The following is a 22059-nucleotide window of genomic DNA, read 5'->3' as shown; positions in this document are numbered from 1 at the left end:
TTTTACATCTCCTGTATGTGGAGATATATATTTGCTTCGCATGGTGTTATATTTTACATCTATGAGAGGCAGAGATGTATTATTTGTTTTTGCATCTACATCATCTTTTGGAGAGGGGTTTTTAGGCCTATGTGGCTAACATCGATCTTTCAACAAGATTATTCTGGAAAGTGAGTTAGTTGTGAATCGGCCAACAGTATAACACACCATGACTTATAATCCGGGGTTATAATTTTGTGATAAACGAGATGCATGATAATTAACCAACTATTTAACAAATTGTATATTCTGCAAAAGAATTTTGTTACTAACATGTTTCATAGAGAGAATTGAAAAGTTCATTATATCTTTATGCCATGTTAAAGTGATAATTGTGCTTCGTGTATTTATATATTTTGATTGATAAAAAATTTAATTAACTATGTTTGGCCAATATACTATAATACAAACTTAACTAATCAGTTTGCACTATCAAAATGTGCATGATCCGCAAGTAGGATTCTTGAAGAGAACAAAAAAAATGTTCACATAGGAAGAAAATTAAATGTTTATGCTTCTTGAAGAGAAGTCCAACTACGAATAACAAAGCAAGGTGTCTATTGTTGGAAGCATGACATCCATATGATGGAAACAAAGGTGCAATTATAATGCACCATTTGTAATGTTAAAAGCACCTACTGATGATTTGTTTGAACACCATTTTTCACATCATGAAACCGACAATTGGAGTGATAAAGAAGTAATCATTGACAGCATTGCAGAGTAGTCAAGAAAGCAAATCATAAATACTCACTCCTTTAGATGTATTTGTTGCAATCTACTCTATAGTGGCGCGAGCTGAGACACCGGAAATAGAACCCCTTGAAGCGGCTAAAGAAGGCCGTGCAGCCCGACGTCTCACCACGACAGAATCGTTGCCGGGGGCCAGCCATGGCGATGGGTCGCCCTTGGATCCGCGTTGCAATGCCTGTTCTTGCGGGATTGATGGCGCTTCCATCCATTTTCATTGTCGCCGGCTCCGTCAATTACCTGAAGTGGTGAGGGGAGGGGCATACCATGATGAATTGAAGCTTGTGCTTCCTTAGCGGCGGGGCGACTCTGGATCTGCCGGTCCCCCCCCCCCCCCCCCGTGCAGGATTCGCGGCGGTGACCCGCGCCCGCAGCAGCCCGCTTGGGGGGGGGTGCATCCGGCGGATCAGGAGGGGGGGGGGGGGTAGATCTGGCTACCCTGCCACGGTGCATTGAATGAGAGTCTCCGCGTGCGTGACTTCTTAGATCGAAAGGGGAGATGCTATGGCCATGGGGCTGGACAAGAGCAGCGAGGGCCCTACAACCCCTGGTGGGTGGCCGTCGCGGCTGAAGTGGCCTGCGGCGCAGGGAGGTTCTCGGGGAGGTTAGGCCGAGGAGCTCCGGCTAGCTGATGTCTCTCGAGTCCGCTAAACCATACATGGATGCCTCCCTCTCTCTCTCTCTCTCTCTAAATCTCTCTCCCTCTCTCTCTCTCTGCCTCTCTCTCTCCCTCTCCCTCTCCCTCTCCCTCCCTGCATCCCTCCCTCTCTCTCCCTCTCTCTCTCTCAATCTCTCCCTGTCTCCTTCTCTCTCTAGTTTATTGCAAATAAATATCAATATTTTTATGCTGCATTTTATTTTTACTAATGTCTCCATTGATAAACAGGTTACATGTATCAATCTAAAAAATTATGATATTTTAAAATTTATTAGCAAGATAAAAAATGGGATCATCATGCATCAATCTAAAAAAGTATGATAATTTAGAAATTCTTGGAGTTTCGTTCATTCCAACAGGAGATCAAGTTGTTGACGGGATTACCAAGCCTTTGCACGCGAAACAACTTCAAGCCTTTAAAGAGAATCTAAAACTTAACACGTTCAGATTAAGGGAGGATGTTAAAGAATAGACTTGTAATTCTGTGTAACCTGACATGTTGTTATGATTGTATGTGTAACAAACTGCGGGAGGTCGTTAGCCAAGGATCGGCCATATCCCATAGGAGCAAAGCGTAGTACCAACCTGCGCCGATTGTATTCTATGTTTCTGGTATTTAACACGAACAGCGTCCCAACAGAAGAGCATACGCTTCCCGCCTAACTTGTTTCAAAAAATGGCCATAAGAATATAGATTTATATTACTGCAATGAAAAATAGAGTATTTCTTTCAATGTAGACCACCTTGGTTTCGTGTAACCACAATCGTCTAACAGAACTATGCCATGTGTCATCTTATTACATAGAGGAAATCACAGAACACCGTCCTCAAATTATGAATTGACACCACTTCTTTAATTCTAGTTTACTACTAATAAATAATAACATACATCTACTATCCATTAAACATTCAAAGAAGTACTAGAAAATCTCAACAAAAGGAACTCTAACCCCCTATTGAGCATATCAGTAAACCACGACACAAGGGTTTAAGAAATTACCCGCCAATGCCTTAAATTATTATGTCAGATTGTTTTTGCCGTGTAGGTGCACTATAGAATTTCAGTTATAGCAAAATATTTCTGTCTCAGGCCTATTCATTGTTGGAGCCTTATAAAAAGTCATTGATCCCATCCAAACCGATGTCCGTTGCTCTTATAAAGCAAAATTTCTTATGTAAATTAACCATGTATTTGAAAGTGCTTACAAACTGTTTGGTATATGATGGTCTTTGCTCCTTTGCAATTCATACATAATTTTAATTTCCTTTTTTCCCTTGAACTGAAGTTGTCATCAAATAGTTGTATTTGCCTACCCACCTCATAATAAATTTCATATTTAATTTATGTCAATTTTTTTGATAAACAAGGTAATTGTATTGCAGTTATGTTGTAGTGTACATTGAAAGACATAACTAGATCATCATATGACAATAGTGACATATATAACTATAGCTTGATATTCCTGTCTTTTTTGTTTTGGTCTGATTTTGTTAGCACAAGAAAAACACTGTTACAGTACAATACTCAGGCTTGCATGCCCTCCGTCATAGTCCAAGAGCAATAATTTTGTTTCTAATATGACCAAGAAAGGTGTAACTAGCTAGCTAAACTACATCCAAATATGTATGCAGATGTCAAAGCATTTTCAGTTGGTTAACACAACAACTATCCAGCCATGTGATCTATACATAATGGCTTAATTTAATTTACATCCTATAACAGTATGCACTCTCTTCTCCCATAAATATATATATGCTTATTGACATGTAATCCCTGCTTTTGTGAAGAACAAAATTCTGTTAATTGTGAAACAGCCGCAAGTTTTCCTATTTGACCACTTCACATATTTGCTCCTATTTCATGAGATTCATCATATAATACATATACAATAGTTATAACCTTCACACAGTGATGTTAACTCATACGCTTCATACAGTAAATAAAACTCCCTCTGTTCCAAAATAAGTGTCGTTGATCTACTACAATATTTGCACTACTTTAGTACTAAATCTGTGACACACTTATTTTGGACGAAGCGAGTAGTACATAGAGCATTGCATAATCCCAATTCATGTTATGCAGCTCATGCTAATATTACCTTCAATACTAGAACATCTGAAATTCCACTACCACCGAGGAGTCAATATTTCTGTACCGTTCAAGCTATATGATACCGTTCAAGCTATATGATAACAGATTTATAAACACATATCCTTCACTTGAATTATCTTTTACCAGCTACGACGCAATTATTGAATTAAATCGTTCAACATAATACCTTGAAAGTTACTAACAGACCTCATATAGCTAGGAATTTAAATATTTGGTAGAGTTTAAAGATAATTTCTAGAATATTGGTTTGTACGTGTTAGTAAAATCTGGAAGACAACCACTTTTTCTATTTTCTCAAATAAAAATAAATCCCAGTCAATTAATTAAAAGCAATAGTGTCAGATGTGTGCATTCCATTCTTTCTCAAGGCCGGTTTTGTGCATTACATGACTCTTTATGTTCCATGTACCTAAACATGAATCTGCAACAAGTAATAGTGACAAGTCCAACTCAACAACTTAATCATTTCTTGCAATATCTATATTTTGTGCTTCATAAGCGTAAGCCGAGTGTATTATATCGGGTGATACTCGGTTTACCTACAACACCATCATGGAACCACGGGCAGGGTGCATGCCACATGGAAGGTACGCTTTGCCATGAGTTGCACTATAAGCAGAGTGCTTCTCCGAGGCAACTTCGACTTACCTGAGGTTACACCGTGTCCATTGTATAAGCCACGTGTGGAACACCGTATTTACGGCATACACGTAGCTAAGTCGAGAACTATATGTTCATCGTGTATTCTGATGGGCATGCTCGGTATAGCATTCGGCTTACAGAATGATACTAGGCAACGTGTGCTTTTCGTATACTGAAGCAATGTGCAAAATCGGGATAAAACCATGTTAAAAATCTTCAAATCTGATATTTTGGTAGAAGATTGACTAAATGGGATAATATGTGTCATAAATGTATAAATAGGATAAAAAGTGAAATTCACTCTATATATAAAGGAAAACTCTTACCTTCCACTGACTTATCCGGGCCACCTATCCGCCACCGTCTCGTTCGTTGATCTTGCTCTATCTGACGCACCAGATCGTGCCCGCGCGCCAACGGAGCAGCGACCTAGCATGCCGTTTCGTGAAACAACAACGTTGTTTCACAAACGGTCCTCAAGCTGGGAGGTGGCGGCTACCGGATCTGAGAGGGCGACGGCACGGCCGCTAGCCCCCGACGACGGGCGCTCCCGCCGCAGCCCATTCGCCACGACGTCGACCGGCCCTCCCCTAGCCCCCCACCCCCAGCGTCGCCAGCCGCTCGCCCACCGCGACGGTGCGGCCGCTCGCCCCCACGTCGGCCGCTCCCGCCGCAGCTCATCCGCTAGGACGTCGGTCGGCCCTCCCCTACCCCTCACCCCCGTGCTGCCAACCGTCGACCACGACGCCGGCCAGCCCAACGCACGCCGCAACCCCTCCGCCCCTGATGCCGGCCAGCCCTCCCCTCCCCCACCCCCGCGCCGCCAGCTGCTCGCTCCCGACGCCGGCCGGCCCTCCGCACGCGGCAAGCCGCACCACGAGCAAGCCGTAGAGCAGATCATTGTGGCGATGAATGAGGAGCCATGCTCTACAGCTTGTCTGTGTGCCCACACGCAGCTGTACTACACTAAGCTTTATTCATAAAAGCAAGTTCGACTAAACATGTATACTACTAATCAAATTTTGGAACACAAACAAATCTCTAAATTAATAACTAATTAGTGGTTAGCTAAACAACACACATGGATGCTTTAAGGACACACTACTTGTGCACTGCGATCTCTCTCTCTCTCTTCAGTTTATTGCAAATAAATATCATTAGTTTAGTACATCATATTATTTGTACTAATGTCCCCATTGATAAACAGGTTACATGTATCATTCTAAAAAGTATGATATTTTAAACATTAATTAGCAAGATAAACATGGACCATCAGCTATCAATCTAAAAAGGTATGATATTTTAGAAAATGCTGTACATGCAGTTCATTCCAACAGGAAATCAAGTTTGTTGCTGAGTTCACTAAGTTTACGCAAGGGAAACAACTTCAAGCCTTCAAACACAACCTAAACCTTGACACGTTGAGATTGAGGGAGGATGCTAAAGAATAGGCTTGTAGTTTTGTGTAACGTGACATGTTGTCACGATGTTACGATTGTATGTGTGCGTGTGTGTAACAAACTGTGGCAGGTTGTTAGCCAAGGATTGGCCTTATCCGATCATGTATAGATTGGAGTAGGAGCAAAGCCTAGCAACAACATGGCCGATTGTATTCTTTGTTCTTGGTATTTAACACAAATGTGTCCCTGCAGAAGAGCATACACTTCATGCCAAACTTCTTTCAAACATTTGCCATAAGTATACATTTATATTTCCATAATGAAAAATAGAGTATTTCTTTCGCTGTAGACCACCTTGGTTTCGTGCAAGCACAATCTTCTAACAGAACCATGCCTTATGTCTTCTTATTACATAGAGGAAATCACTCCTCAAATTCTGAATTGGCACCATCTCTCTAATACTAGCCTTTACTACTAATAAATAATAACATACATCTATTTCTACTATCCATTAAAAATTCAGAGAAATACTAGAAAATCTCAACAAAAGGAACTCTAACCCCCTATTTAGCACATCAGAAAACCAAGACCCAAGGGTTTAAGAAATTACCCACCCATACCTTAAATTATTGTGTCGGATTGTTTTTGCCGTGTACGTGAAATATAGAATTTCAGTTATAGCAAAATAGTTCTGCCTTGTGCCTATTCATTGTTCGGGCCTGATAAAAAGTCAGTGATCCCATCCAAAGCTATGTTTGTTACTCTGATATAGCAAAATTTCTTATGTAGATTGATCGGTATTTGAATGTGCTTACAAACTGTGGGTATATGATGGTCTTTGCCCCTTTTCAGTTCATACATAATTTTAGTTTTCTTTTTCCGTTAAACTGAAATTTTCATCAAACAGTTGTATTAGCCTACACAACTCATAATAAATTTCAGATTTAATTTATGTCAATTTGTTTGATAAACATGGAATTTGTATTGCAATTGTGTTGTAGTGTACATTGAAAGACAGAACTAGAGCATCATATGAGGTATTCGTGTCTTTTTTTTGGCTCTGATTGTCTTACCACAAGAAACACACTGTTATATGGTGGATTTACGTATATTCTGCTTGATTTCCCCTTTTGAGGGTTAAAGCTAACTATCGTTGAAAGTGATGCTTCGCTTGAGAAAGCATTGTAAATACTACTCGCCCGCATATGCTTTGCCAAATCACACACCCATCATAAGTTATTTTATGCGCTAATATGAAAAGCTCATGAGTTACCAATACAACACACATCCGTATGAAGATTTTCCGAAAGCTAATCTGAATTGCACATATTAAGAGTAAGGATGAGAATGGCAACATTGACAGAATAAATAACAATCCGATAGAGCCATACATACTTAGTAACTTTAATGTCGCTGGCTGTATTTCTAGTAGAACAAGTGTTTTACAATTGCATGTAAACAGCTACAAATTTAAAATATTTTCCTGTATACAAAAATTGTACATGTTACTGATACACACATCCGAATCCTTGAGTCGAAAGTTAATATGAGCACCATGTGAAGCCCTGTTCATTAGTTGAAGCCTATGACGGTGTATTGCCACGAACTTATCATCGTTCCTCTTTATTAAAAGTTTCATCCTTTCTAGCACTCTAGCGTTGAGCACGAAAAAAGTAACAAAATCAATGTCAGATTTTGTGCCCCGATAATAATCCAATACTATTGTTTTCAGATGCATGTCAAAACATGTGCTGGTAATGAGACCCCGGTATTTACGACGCCACAAATTGTTTTTCCATGATTTCTGGCACTGAAAAAAATCGGCAAACCATGTATATAAGAACTTCACAACAACAAGTAGATCAATAAAGAAGCCAAAGAAATTGTACTATCGGTAAAACTATCATCACCTGAATGTACAACTTCTCCAAGCACGGAAAGTTTGTCATCAATTCGATAACCATGTGCAAATTAAGAGTAGCCATACCAAGAACCAAACACTTGATTTTGCACGCCGCTGTTGCAAGGCCACGAATGCACGGTCCCTTCATCAAAGCCTGAAATTCAAAACATTAGACAGTAATATACGTAATTTCTGTATATATGCAGTGAAATGCAAGTTATTAGAAGGTTGACAACAGTAAAAAAAATGAATAAGAAGATCAGCTACCTGATGATGACGAATATCTGTGGAACCAAACACGAGCCTCGTGGAGTTGGTACAACCTAGGGTCTCCAACTTTGGCACGGAAAGCGCGGCTATATGCAAATCATGGTTGTGATCAAGATGGATTAATGTTTGAAGATGAGGGGCACTCTCGATAACGAGTTCCTTTATGGATGGATCTGGCGAATGATTATCGACTGCGATGGTTCTAAGGGTAAACGAATTGATCCGAGGGCGACGGGCTCCAGTGCACCGAATAATTAGCAAGAACTCGAGAGAAGGGCTGCGGGCAATCATGCTGTTGAGTGAGAATTCCGAGAGGTAGACATAATGAAGAACGAGCTTTTTAAGCTGGGGGAAGTAAATCCCCTGAAGTGCGTCTTCCGCGAGTGTGAAATGTCCGAATTTGGCAACACAGAGGGTGGGCGAGAAGCGGAAGATTAATGCCGGCACCGGCACCGGCTGCCAGTTGTGCCACCGCCGACGGTAGAACTCAAGCTCCTTGAGTTTATCCAGAGTGGAGGACAGGAGACAGGCGTCCACGGCAGCATCGTTGTCTATGTCCGTGGACAATTCTGGGCGAATGCAGAAGCGGTGGCAGACGCCTTGGTGGGAGGAAATTATGCGTTGTAAGACATCACCGAGTTTACCATTATTAGAATGGACCATATCATCACAATCGATGTTGAGAGGAAGAGAGCGCCAAAGGGGACGCCAGCGTCTCGCGAGGATCTGCGTGCGGCCGCGTTCCTTGATGGGGAGGAGCGAGATAATCTAACGGAGCATGTCGTCGGGGAGGTCGCTGAGGTTTCTGATGTGGTGGAGATCTCGTCCGTCTCCGCATCCATCGTGTTCAGCCGCTCCGGGATCGGGCGGTGCCGCCGGTGGTGCCGGAGCCGGATAGCGCTCGACCTCGAGTGCGGCTGACTTCCTCTTCCGGGTAGCCGTACTCCTACTACTACGGCCGGCCTCCATCTGTTTGGCAGAGATCGGCCCTGAGGAGAATTAGGTTCTATGGTGGAGCTCGGGATTGGAGAAGGACTGGGAGGGGAGGCTAGGGCCAGATGCGGAGCGGACGAAGCAACCTCGATCGCTTCTGAGGAGAGTGTGTGTTTGACACTTTGACTGCTGGCTTAGTACGATGGATGACAGACCATGGCGGACGTGAGTAAATGGAAAGGTGACATGAGCAATTAGAAACTGCCTAATGTGACATGTGCGCATGCATGGCCGGCCCCAGATCAATAGCGTCCCCTTGACGCTGCCAAAACCCCGCTGCTCAACAGCTAGCATGTTTTTCAGAAAAAAATAGTACTGCCTCAATCTCAAAATAAATGTCTTAAACTTAATACAAATTTATACTAGAGCTAGTATAAAGTTAAGACAATTATTTTAGAACGGAGGGCGTACGTCGACACCTGCACCTTTAATTTAGTTTGTTGCGGAAGAGAAGATCGTGTCAAAGGTCGCGACAGTAAGAGAATATAAATTTTATACTAGAACATCCACATTTATTTTGAGACAGAGGAAGTATGTCGCGACAGCTGCTCTTTTAATTTGTTGCGGAAGAGAAGATCTTGTCAAAGTTCGCGACAGTGAGAGCACCTATCTCTCGGGTTCGCATTCGTTACTCCAAATATCGCTCGAAAGGGTTTTAAACAAAAAATTAAATCATCCAAATTCGGTAAAATCCCGGTCAAATTCGAACGAAATTCATAGTTTCATTAAAATTTGTATAAAAACTGAAACAAAAATATAATTAAACATTAAACTAAGCTTGAACTAAGCTAAAATTAGCACCCATCGCCCGCCGCCGTTGCCTTCTATATGCCGAGGTGCTTGTAGAAGTTGGTGTGTAGTCGTCATCGCCGTCGTCGCCGTCGTCGCCATCGTCGTCGTTGCCACCCGCTCCGCCCCGTCCTTGCTGCATCCATGCCCTGGGTCGCCGAGGCGAACGGGGTTCGAAGGCGCCGGCGCCTCCTCGCCGCTCTTGTAAAGGATGACGATGAGGCCCTCCTCGCGCCGCGTCGACGGGCGGCAATCTCCTTTAGGGCATGGCGCTGGCGCTCCATTTCTTCCCGGACATAGTCGTCTCGCACCCATTTTAGGGCGGCCTCGTCGTCAGCTGTCATGGCGAGGTGCTCCTGCTTGACAGGCAGCAGCCCCGGCTCCGTCTTCGGCTTGACGAGGCGGGAGGAAGCGTCGGGCTCGTTGATAACGATGTCGGCGTTGCGCATGCGCCACCCCAGGTTGCGGCTCCAGCTTGACAGGGAGAAACGCTGGCGATCCGGAGGAGCGGGAACGGGAGCCGGACAACGAGGACGTCGCCGTCTCCATCCTCACAGGCGTCCAGGAGCTGCCGCAGTGGCGGGAGAAATCTGGAGGCGGAGGGTAGTCGTACCTGGGCGTGTTGCCATCCTTGATATGCTCGAGGACGACCTCCATGGTGCGGCCAGGGACGCCCCACCAGTGGCGCCGCCCCTCGGAGTTGTGCCGGCCGCTGGGCTCGACCCCGTTGGTGGCGGCGTGCTAGTTGGCCAGACGATGTTCGAATAATGTCGTTCACAGCGCCTTGTTGTCGGGGGTGTACCGCGAGAGGTTGCATGAGTCCTCTGGCAAGCCGGACCGGATGCGCGCAATCCCGGCCCGTCCCTCAGCTCCGGTGGCTTGTGGTGGCACCAGGACGCCACTGACGCTTAGCCTCCAAGACCCCGACGCCCGCATGTCAAGCGGCGCCCGGTACTCTGCCTCGTAGAGGTGGCGGGCCTCGTCCTCGTGGAGGTGCAGGCGGACGAAACCATTGATGACCGTTCCATCGCCGGTGTAGCGTTCGACCATCATTCTTGGGTAGGAGAGGGAGAGAAAGCGTTGAGGGCGAAGAAGAAGATGAGTGAGCGTCGGCAGGGAAAGGTGTGTGGCCACCGGCTGGCGGTGGATCGCCTTATATAGCCGTGGGCGGGCGGGCATGCGGAGCGACGGCGTGTGAACGCTTGGCAAGAGCCGACAGATCGTGCTCGCGGGGACGCGCGTCGCCGCGCCTTCACTTCACCGCCCGTGAATCAATGGAAGGCTGACCGGCGGCGCAACCATCGCAATGATTCCCGCGAGAAATGAGGAGATGAGGACGACAACCGCGCGGCCACTCGCTGACTAGGCAGGCCCAACGTTTTTTCGCGCCAAAAACGTTTCTGCCAGCACCCCCGGGCGATCCTGCGCTGGGTTCGGCCTGGGACCGCCGGAGCTTGAACCGCCCGTAAACTAAGCTTGAACTAAGCTTAAACTACCGCTGCTGCCCGTCACCGCCGCTTTCTACATGCCGAGGAGCTTGTAAAAGTTGGTGTAGTCATCGTCTCCATCTCGCCGTTGCCACCCGCTCCGGCGCCGTCCTTACTGCACCCCTGCCCTGGGTCACCGAGGCGAATGGGGTTCAAAAGCGTCGGCGCCTCCTCGCTGCTCTCGTCAAGGATGACGATGACGCTCTCCTCGCGGCCGCATCAACGGGCGGCGATCTCCTCGAGGGCGTGGGACTGGCGCTCCATTTCTTCCCGTACGTAGTCGTCCCGCGCCCATTTCTGGGTGACCTCGTCGTCGGCGGCCATGGCGAGGTGCTCCTGCTTGACGGGCAGCAGCCCCGCCTCTGTCTTCGGCTTGACGAGGCGGGAGGAAGCGTCGGGCTTATTGACGATGCGGGTGCTGCGTGTGTGCCGTCCAACGGCGTCTCCTGCGGCTCTGGCTTGACGGGGAGCAACGCCGGCGATCTGGAGGAGCGGGAGCCGGACGACGAGGACATCCCCATCTCCATCCTCCTCGGCGTCTAGAGGCTGCCGCGGCGGCGGGAGAAAGCTGGCGGTGGAGGGTAGTAGTACATGGGCGTGTTGCCGCCCTCGATGTGCTCGAGGACGGCCTTCAAGGTGCGGGCCGGGACGCCCCACCAGTGGCGCCACCCCTCGGAGTTGTGCCGGCCGCGAGGCTCGACCCCGTTGGTGGCGGCGACCTAGTTGGCGGGACGGCGTTCGAATAACGCCGTCCACAGCGCGTTGCTGTCGGGGGTGTACCGCGGGAGGTTGCACGAGTTCTCCGGCAGGCCGAACCGGATGCGCACAATCTCCGCCCATCGCTCAGCTCCGGTGGGCGGTGGTGGCACCGGGACGCCGTCGGCGCTCAGCCTCCAAGACCCCGACACCCGCATGTCTGGCGGCGCCGGGTACTCAGCCACGTAGAGGAGGCGGGCCTCGTCCTCGCGGAGGTGCCGACGGCCGAAACCATTGGCGTCCGCTCCATCGCCGGGGTAGTGTTCGACCATCGTTCTTGGGGAGGAGAGGGAGAGAAGGCGCCGGTGGTGAAGAAGAGGAGGAGAGAGCGTCGGCGGGGAGAGGTGTAGTGTGTCCACCGTCGGCGGTGAGTCGCCTTATATAGTGACGGGCGGCGGGCACATGGAGCGGCGGCGTGTGAATCCGTGGCACGAGCCGACGGGACGCGCGTCGCCGCGCCTTCACTGTGCTGCCCGTCAATCAATGGAAGGCTGACCGACGGCGGAGCCTTCGCATTGATTCCCGCGGGAAACGAGGCGACGTGGACGACGATAGCGCTGCCACTCGCTGAATCGGCGTGCCCAGTGTTTTTTCGTGCCAAAAATGTTTTCGTCGGCGCCCCGGGCGACCCCGCGTTCATCCAGTTCTGACAGTTTTGACAGTGGCGATGGTATGAGAATTGAGAAGGGCATGCATGGCTTCCCCCACGGGTGCTTCTTTTCTGTTCCATATCTCATGTCAATTGTTGTTTCCTCCATCTTCCTCTCTATTTTTCATCGCTCCCCAACAATGCATCATCCAGTTCTCCATCAAATCAAAAATTGAATATGAAGACCACCAATCAAACCGGAGTTCCATATAGCCAAGAATCCGGCCGTGGGTAGATATTCATCATATATATAACAACGATAACGCTGAAGATATTGCCTCGCGGATTTGAACAACAGGGGACGAAACCATCAATTTCTCTTTTGGCCAGGGGGTGTAGAGATTAAGAGCATCTAGAAGATTTGGAGATGTAAACCTGGAGATGTAAACCTGGAGATGTAAAAAAGTTACATCTTCAAAAAAGAGGCAATTCCAACGGATGATGTAAATTTGTGATGTAAAAGGGCAACTTCAACAAATGATGCAAATGCAGATGTAAAACTAGTTGAACTTGGGGACCTTCTTCGACGGCATGGTGGCGGCGGGGTGGCAGGGGGCGAATCGAGGCGGGCGGCGGCACTGGAACCGTATGGTGGGTGAGGCGGCAGTGTGGTGGTGCGGGGCGGCGGGGCTGCCGGCTAGGTGGCTATGCTGGGATGCGCGGCGACGGTGCTATGGGTGGGGCAGGCGAGCGGGGCTGCTGGCGTGATGGCGGTGCGGTGGTGCGGGGCGGTGTGGTGGGGACCTGGGGCAGAGTGGGCAGAGCGGCGACAGGGTTAATGAATCGGCGGACACCTCGACCGTGTGCAGGAAAAGGGCCGATTCGCGGCGTGCGATAGTGGCCGGTGATCGAAACACAGCGGAATCGATGGCGGGGGTCGTGGAGGGGGCGGATCTGGTGTGGGGCGAAGGTGGCATGGTGCTGCTGACGGAGGAAAAGGATGGGATTGAGGAAAGAAAGTGAAACGACGGTTTGCAAGGGGCTGGTGTTTTTACATCTGCTGTAGGTGGAGATGTATATTTACATCGCGAGGTGTTGTATTTTACATATCTAATGCTGGCTTTGGTCCCGTCCGTGCTAACTCGAACGAGTACTTTCCGCGGAGACGTACACGTACGCAACAACGTAGCTAACCAGGCACACAACTAGCTGGATGGATTTGCAGAGGTGGCCAGCTAGCTTCGTATCGCGTCACCAGCAGGCAAAACACGAGAACAAGAGACGCTGGGTTTTGGATGGCTAAACCAGGGCCTTGTCGGTCCTGTTGATCTATTGCTTTGTATTGATCTGATCTGGTTACAAGGGGTAGCTTACACGAAGTATATAAAGAACTAAAGCTAGCTTAATACACTTCGAGTCGGTTTGATTGTTCCGGTCCAACCCGGACACGGACAGCGTGGTTATTTCCAACAATCACCCCCCTAAACACGATGTCCTCACTTCACAGCTTGGACGCCGATCCTTCTCCGCATCTCTGTAAACTTCTGTCGTTCCAAAGACTTGGTCAGGATATCTGCAAGCTGATCATCGGTGCAAACGTAGTTGACTTTAATCTTGCCTTCTTCCACGCACTGCCGTATGTAGTGATACCTCGTATCAATGTGCTTGCTCCTGTCATGATCCACTGGATTCTTACATAGAGCAATCGCAGACTTGTTGTCAACATAGAGCACCATTCCTTTCGGTTCCTTGTGTGTGAGGTCACCGAGTAGCCTTTCTAAAAACACACCTTGACACGCCGCGGTTGCAGCTGCAATATACTCCGCTTCACAGGATGATAATGCGACCACCTTCTGCTTTTGTGATAGCCAACTCACTATGCTCCCGCCCAATAAATATGCCACTCCCGAGGTACTTTTACGGTCGTCCACATCTCCTGCCAGGTCACTATCACTATAGCCAAGTAGCTCCACCATCTCCTTCTTCTTCCCTCTCAAATAGACACAACCGAAGTTTGTTTGTCCCTTTGATGTATCTGAGTATATGTTTCACAGCTGCCCAATGTTCCTTCGTGGGTGCTTCCATGTAGCGACTCACTATGCCAACGTAATAGGCCAAGTCTGGTCGTGTATTCACAAGATACCTTAGACTTCCGACCACACACCTATACTCCGTTGCATCAACCACGGGTGGTTTGCTTCTCTTGCTAAGTTTAAGACGAGGCTCCATCGGAACAAAAGTTGGTTTGCAGTCCTCCATGCCACAACTTTCAAGAATCTTCTTTGCATATGCCTCCTGGCATAGTGTGATCCCCTCAGGCTTTTGTTGTACCTCAATCCCGAGATAGTAACTCAAGAGCCCTAGATCACTCATCTTGAATAGCTCCTTCATTTGTAGCTTGAATCTAGCAATCTCCTCCTCATCTGCTCCGGTTATCAAAAGATCGTCGACATAGATGCTCACTAAGAGACGATCCTTGCCTTTGCCTCGCTTATACATAGCATGCTCGAGTGGACTTTTCTCAAAACCAAGAGAAACCAGTGTACGGTCAAGCTTGATGTTCCATGCCCGAGGAGCTTGACATAGCCCGTACAACGCCTTGTGTAGTTTCAGCACCTTGTGTTCCTCTCCTTCTTTGATGTACCCCGGTGGTTGCTTGACATAAACTTCTTCTTCCAACTCCCCGTTCAAAAACGCGGATTTTACATCCATGTGATGTAGCCTCCAAGATTCTTGAGCCGCAAGAGCTATAACTAGCCTCACCGATTCCATCCTTGTAACTGGAGCAAACACTTCTTCGAAATCCACACCTTGCTCTTGCACGTATCCCTTAGCTACGAGCCTTGCTTTGTATTTCACAAGATTTCCATCGACATCCTTTTTGACCTTGTACACCCATTTGAGCCCTATAATTTTATGGCCGCTGGGAGGATCCACGAGCTCCCATGTTTTGTTGTCTCGGATCGACCCCAACTCCTCATCCATAGCACGACGCCAACACTCCTCCATGTTTGCTACTTCAAACTTTGTCGGTTCCTCGACACTAATCAAACATTGTCGTCCTCTTCTCTTAATTTTCACCGGATTTATGGTTTGAAATGTTTCCTTCGGATATAAATCCACCACTGATCGAAGACGTACTGGTGTTGGCGGACGTTCCCTCGTCTCCTCTTTCGTCGAAGACAAAGAATTTTCTGCTGAAGTTGCCACACTTCCGATTTCTGGCAATTGGAGCACCCCTGGGCTGGCTACACATCCACGAGGTGAACCAGGTGAAACTGGTGCACGTACAAGAGAACCATCAGCCCCATGCACGTGGCTTGGTGGACTCTGGGTCATACCACCATCACGTGAACCTCCAGGAGAGGTGCCACGGCCTGGGCTACCAGCGCTACGGGGAACGCTGCCAGGCGTGCTGCAGGCTGCAGCTTGTATGGCTCCCTTGCCTCGGTGGCTACATGTAGACCCAGCAGCGCTAGAGGACGTGCTGATCGCGGGCTCAAGCGACACGGCCGACCTAGCTGGCGTGTTTTCAGTAGCACCTGCGTTCGGAGGATCGCTCTGTCCCGACGACCTCTTCAGTTGATCGTCAGCTTCTGTATGTCCAGGTTCGTCGTAAACGACATTAAAAATGTCATCTGATGACGGGTATACTTTCTCGGTGGAGTTCCAATTCCATGACCTCGCTTCTTCAAAGACCACATCACGCGTCACAACCACCTTGTTGTTCGAGGGGTTGCACGCACGGTACACCTTTGTGCCCGCTTCATAGCCAACCAATATCATTGGAGTACTCCGATCCGCCAATTTGCTAGTATGCCCCGCCACTGTCTTCACATGCGCCACGCACCCGAAAGTACGAAGATGATCAACCCCGGGCTTGTGTGCGTACCATGCTTCGTACGGCGTCATTCCAACCACACTCTTGGTTGGAGCCCGGTTCAGCAAATAAACGGCCGTATTGACCGCCTCACCCCAATACTTCCCTGGCATGCCTTTACTCTTTAACATGCTCCGTGCCATCGCCACCACAGTTTGGTTCCTCCGCTCCACAACACCATTTTGCTGTGGTGAATATGGAGCCGTAAGATACCGCTTGATCCCGTGTGTTTCGCAGAATCTTGTGAATTCACGAGACTTGAACTCACCCCCCCCCCCCCGATCGGTACGGAGGGCCTTCATCTTGGCTTCGGATTCCACTTCGGCCGCCATCTTTACTATCCTGAAGGCTTCCAAAGCTTGATCCTTCGTCTTCAACAACACAATCCACATGTATCTGCTGAAGTCGTCGACGATGAGCAGGAAATATCTATTCCCGGCAGGGGTGGCCGGTGTAATCGGCCCGCACAAATCTCCGTGGACCAACTCAAGAACTTTACTCGCTCTAAAATTTCCCTCTCTTGGGAACGGGGCCCTCCTTTGTTTCCCAATAAGACAACCGTCGCACACTTGGTCGACATGTTCGATGTACGGTAGACCACGTACCATCTCTTTTTGTCCAAGTTGCCGAAGAGCCTGGAAATTTAGATGTCTGTAGCGTGCGTGCCACTTCCATGCCAAGTCATCCATGCTCGACAAGAGACATACTGGATCCACACGAGACAAGTTGAGGATGTAAAGTCTATTCGGTGACCTCTGCACCTTCATAATTAGCATCCTCTGACGATCATACCCCCATAGATAGCCATCTTCGAGAAAAATCTTGCAACCACGCTCCTCGAGCTGGTCAAGACTTATGATGCTACTCTTTAGCTTGGGAATATAGTAAACATCCGTGAGTACCTTCTGGCCGCCATTCTTCAACTCAAACAGGACAGTACCTCGCCCTGCGATGTCAACGGTCCGTCCATCGCCAAACCGAACCGTGCCTCCCACCGAAAGTCTGAGCTCAGAAAACTGGTCCTTGTCGCCGGTCATGTGGTTGCTAGCTCCCGTGTCGAGGTACCACACGTGCCTCGCCGAGTTCATCCTCTTCTTGTCATGAAGAAAAACTGCCTCCTCTATGAGCGTAACAACCTCCGTAGCTGGCGCCTTAGGAGTTGGACTATCCTCGTCCATTAGCTCGCATACTTCGACCATGAGCATCATGTCGCCATCATCGCCTTCCTTGGCCATGAAAGCTTTCTCCTTCGGTGGTTTCTTGCACTCCGACTTGAAGTGCCCCATTATGCCACAGTTGTGACACTTGATCTTGCGCTTGTCGGACTTCTTTTTCTTCTTCGGAGCGCCGTCACTGGCGTTCTTCCGAATTTGTTCGTTTGGCGCACGATCTTGGCGAGTGTTTTTGCTTGAGCCCTCACCTCCTTTCCTTGAGTCCAACGCTTGCCACTTAGCCCGCGTGAGCATGACATGCTCATCATTCTTCCCGTCCCCGAGACTATACCGCATACGCTCGTCGTGAGCCTTGTAGTGTCCGACGAGATCATCAATGGAGAGTGTCGCGAGATCGTCGCACTGCTCGATCGCCGTGAGAATTTGCAGGTACTGGGGAGGAGCCGCGCGCAAGAACCGACGGACAACCGAGGCCTCCGTGAGGTTTTCTCCAAGTGCGCAGATCCGATTGACCAGAGTAGCAACGCGTGAAGCGAACGCGTCCACGGACTCATTGTCGCCCATGACCAAAGTCTCATAGTTCCTTAAGAGAGTTTGGAGATTGGCTTGCTTGACGCGGTCATGTCCCTCGAACATGAACTTCAAGGTATCCCACACCTTCTTCGCCGTTTCTTTGGCGATCAGGTGTTGGAGGACATCCATCGACATCACCGAGTAAATCGACGATGCCGCCTGCCGATCTTTCCAGTGCTCGGCTCCCCCCTTCTTGAAAGCGTCGACTCCTGGATCGACTGCGTCCCACAACACGTTGGCGCGGAGACCACACTCCATCAGTGCCTTCCAGACCCCGAAGTTCTCACGGTCAAATCGTGGGTACGGCGAACTCGCTGGAGCAGCAAATACTTTAGCCGCACCGGAGTACGCCGCCAGCTGTTTGTCCTTGTCGTCCTTCGACATGATCTTCCGTTACTAGAAGATCAACCTTGCTCTAGATACCAATTGCTGGCTTTGGTCCCGTCCGTGCTAACTCCAACGAGTACTTTCCGCGGAGACGTACAGGTACGCAGCAACGTGCCTAACCAGGCACACAACTAGCTGGATGGATTTGCAGAGGTGGCCAGCTAGCTTCGTATCGCGTCACCAGCAGGCAAAACACGAGAACAAGAGACGCTGGGTTTTGGATGGCTAAACCAGGGCCTTGTCGGTCCTGTTGATCTATTGCTTTGTATTGATCTGATCTGGTTACAAGGGGTAGCTTACACGAGTATATAAAGAACTAAAGCTAGCTTAATACACTTCGAGTCGGTTTGATTGTTCCGGTCCAACCCGGATACGGACAGCGTGGTTATTTCCAACATCTAAAAGGCAGAGGTGCAATTATTATTATTTTTACATCTACATCATCTGTTTGAAGAAGGGTTATTAATTAAGACTTCAAGATGCAAAAATTTGTTATTTTTTCATCTACAGTTTCAATTCGAGATGTTCTGAGTGGCTAACATCAGATATTTGAAAAACATTATTCTGGATAGTGGGTTAGTTGTAAATGGGCCAACACTATAACACATCGTGACTTATGCTTTGGGCTTATAATTTTGCGACAAGCAAGCTGCATGATAATTAACCGACCATTTAACAAATTGTATATTCTACAAAAGAACTCGGTTACTAACATATTCATAAAGAGGACTGAAGAATGCATTATATCGTTATGTCATATTAAACTGATAATTGTGCTTCAAGTGTTTATATCTTCTGGTAGAACAATTAATTAACTATGTTGGGCCAATATACTATAAAACAAACTTAACTAATCAATACACACAACCAAAATGTGCATGATCCAAAGGTATGACTCTTGAGGAGAGCAAAGAAAAAAATTCAGAAAGGAAGAAAATTAAAATGTGTGTGCTTCTTGAAGTTAAATCCAATAACGAATTACAAAGCATGGTTTGTAGTGTTGGAAGCATGACATCCATACGAATTACAAAGCATGATTTCTAATGTTATAAGCATATATTGATGATTTGTTGCGTGAACACAGTGGCATCTTCATCAGATGCGCCATTTTTCACATCATTAAACCAAAAATTGCAACGATAAAGATGTAATCATTAGTAGCATTGCAGAGTAATTAAGCAAGCAAATCATAAAAACTCACTTCATCCGGATGTCTTTGTCATGTGCTATATAATTAGTGTTCATAAGAAAAGTGTTACTACTTGTTCGCCTCCCTCTCACCCCAACTTATTTCCTCACCCAATGCATGCAAGTTTTGCTCATTTCTTCTTTGCCATCACCAGCGAAATGGAGATACGAAAATATCACATGTCAATTATGGGATCTTGAAGCATGCTTTCGCAGGAGAAACACATGATTTCGTTCGTCGTAGTTCAAAAATTTGCATGACGCACCCACTCTGCCTCAGTTGTGATGCACTAACGATAATGACCAACGAACCTGGATCGGTGGAAGTAGCAGATATACATTGATATAACTACCCATAGGGCAGATTCACTACAAAAGATATATGGTCAACGAGTATAATCTTTCTACAAATAACTAATCGAATTATCACACTCAAAAAACGGACATCCAAATAGATTGGTACCACCCCTCCGCATTGTAGCTCCTCCGAGGGACCAATGAGCGGAACACTATATCTGCCCCCCTACGCCATAGAGTGATGTGGATACTGGATGTGAGGTTTCCTCTTTGGGGAGTAGCGACCCCCCTCCCCGTGTGATTATGTACGAGATATCTGTATGTTGTAATATTTGAAGGACATGTGTTTCTCAGTACGACAAGATGGATGGAGCCAAAAAAAATTCACCATAATGTTTTGTGTGTCAACTTTGGTGTAATAGAGTAGCTATAGAGATAGCGGTAAGATTGAAAATGCGAGGAGGGTGTAAATGGGAACAGAGAATAAAAACTGAAGAAACTATTGCCACGGTATTGATTTTGAAATTGTTGCCATGGCAAGCCTTTTTCATATAAATCTGTTTTTGTTAAAACGGCTACCACATGAGTGTTTTTCTGCTGCCACGGCGACAATTTCGGATGAAATTTTGTGAATACAATGAAGACTTGATTGGCGTGAGGGCCATACCATATCTTGCTATTTTGAATTGCCTAGGATATTTTATCCCTTTTTGGGTGCACCCTTTTCATTGTGCTTTAGTCGCTTTTATATCAGTGTGATCTCTCACAGTAAAATGTCGTGTAGTTAGAGTTTTCATATGTGTAGCTCTGTCTAGAACAGGTATCTCTTCAGGGTATGAAATATACACATGAGTATGAATAGTTAGTGAGGTGTAAGTCCTGTGAACGTGAGGATTTTCTTCATGAGCATATGGTTATCCTGACGTCCATACAAGAGAGTCCTGAGATCAGAGCACACCCATCAAAAGATGAGCAAGAGTCACATGGAAATGTGATCGGCAAGTTCGCCTACCGATTAAAATACATCGTCAACAATGATGCACTCATTAATGGTGTTGAGTTAATTTATGGATCTCGAGTCACTAAATATCATTTATGAGAGATATTGGTTTGAGCAGAAGCACACTTTAGAATTAAATAAGTAGAATCAGTCGTGCAATTAATCATGACCCTTGTTGAAAGTATATTTTTTATTATAGCTGTAGAATAATGGATCGTGGTTCCACCTTTTTAGTAGGCAACGGAGGCCACCAGGGGCTAGGGGAGCCCCAGAGAGTCTAGGCGCCCGTTTAAGTTGGGTGCCTCCATTTGGTGCCTAGGCACTAGGCGGCAACTAGGGCTAGGCCTTGGTCTTCTGATCTTCTTCTTGCATAAAAATCATCTTTTGTTTTTCCTATATTTTTGCGGACTTCTTTTGTGGTGATTATCTGAAATTCCAAAAACAACAAAAAAGGGCATTGAGCACTGGATTAATGGGTTAGTTCCTGAAAATAGCTTAAAAACGTTACAAACTTGAAGGATAATATGCATTTAATATACAAATATTAAAAATACATTGGAGATTTATCAATAACTCACACCAATTCTATCTCATTTACTGGCCCACTAGGGTCTAGTTCTTATCCTTGTCGACCAAGGTTGGACACTCTTTGGCCTAGATTTATATCGTCGTCTTTGGCTGCATATTCCGTAGGCAACTCCAACAAATATGTAAATTAGTGATGTAAAATGGCAACTCCAACAGATCATGCAAATGCAGATGTAAAACTAGTTGAACTTGGGGATCTTCTTTGACGACATAGTAGCAACGAGCTTGCGGCGGACGAATCGGGGCAGGCGCCGGCGGTGGAACCAGGTGGTGGGCAAGGCGGCGGTGCGGTGGTGCGGGGCGACACGTTGGCGGTGCTGCTGGTGGGACCGACGGGGCTGCTGGAGAGGCGGCGATGCGATGGTATGGGGCGGCACGGCGAGGTGCTCCGTGCGGGGCAGGCGGAGCGGGTGGGGCTGCGGGCGGGGAGGCTTTTGGGATGAATCAATCGGCGGCCAAGGCGACCGAGCGGCGGAAAAACGGTCGCCCCACGTCACACCCTTGTAAACGCCATATCATGGTTGATAGAAATTATGTCCATGAAACCAACAAGATAAATCTAGCAGGTTCGGACATTTCCATCC

The 22059-nt window shown here is 47.3% G+C and overlaps 1 protein-coding gene across 2 annotated transcripts; it reads right to left on the bottom strand.

Annotated features, from left to right (window-relative positions):
* Positions 1 to 6998: 6998 nt before the first annotated feature.
* Positions 6999 to 8942, bottom strand: LOC123398029. Of its 2 annotated transcripts, none has more exons than XM_045092543.1 (3): positions 7774 to 8942; positions 7514 to 7660; positions 6999 to 7413 (listed from the first exon to the last, which is right to left on the bottom strand). In XM_045092543.1, the coding sequence occupies exons 1-3, from the start codon at positions 8437 to 8439 to the stop codon at positions 7066 to 7068; spliced, it is 1161 nt and encodes a 386-aa protein (XP_044948478.1). In that variant the 5' UTR covers positions 8440 to 8942; the 3' UTR covers positions 6999 to 7065. The 2 variants fall into 2 exon arrangements, with proteins under 2 accessions (XP_044948478.1, XP_044948479.1); XM_045092544.1 differs by having other exon boundaries at positions 7514 to 7648.
* Positions 8943 to 22059: the final 13117 nt, after the last annotated feature.

This window comes from Hordeum vulgare, chromosome 5H, assembly GCF_904849725.1.
Source record: "Hordeum vulgare subsp. vulgare chromosome 5H, MorexV3_pseudomolecules_assembly, whole genome shotgun sequence".
In the NCBI taxonomy this organism is placed as follows: Eukaryota; Viridiplantae; Streptophyta; class Magnoliopsida; order Poales; family Poaceae; genus Hordeum; species Hordeum vulgare.
Note: the sequence above shows the minus strand (reverse complement) of the source record. Positions and strands in the feature narration are given on the sequence as shown.

Excerpts from the sequence above, each read along its gene's own strand:
- LOC123398029 (XM_045092543.1), bottom strand. The coding sequence starts at position 8,439 with ATGGTCCATTCTAATAATGGTAAACTCGGTGATGTCTTACAACGCATA. Across the intron at positions 7,661-7,773 it reads CAGATATTCGTCATCATCAG|GCTTTGATGAAGGGACCGTG; the intron begins GTAGCTGATCTT and ends TTTGAATTTCAG. Across the intron at positions 7,414-7,513 it reads TGGAGAAGTTGTACATTCAG|TGCCAGAAATCATGGAAAAA; the intron begins GTGATGATAGTT and ends GATTTTTTTCAG.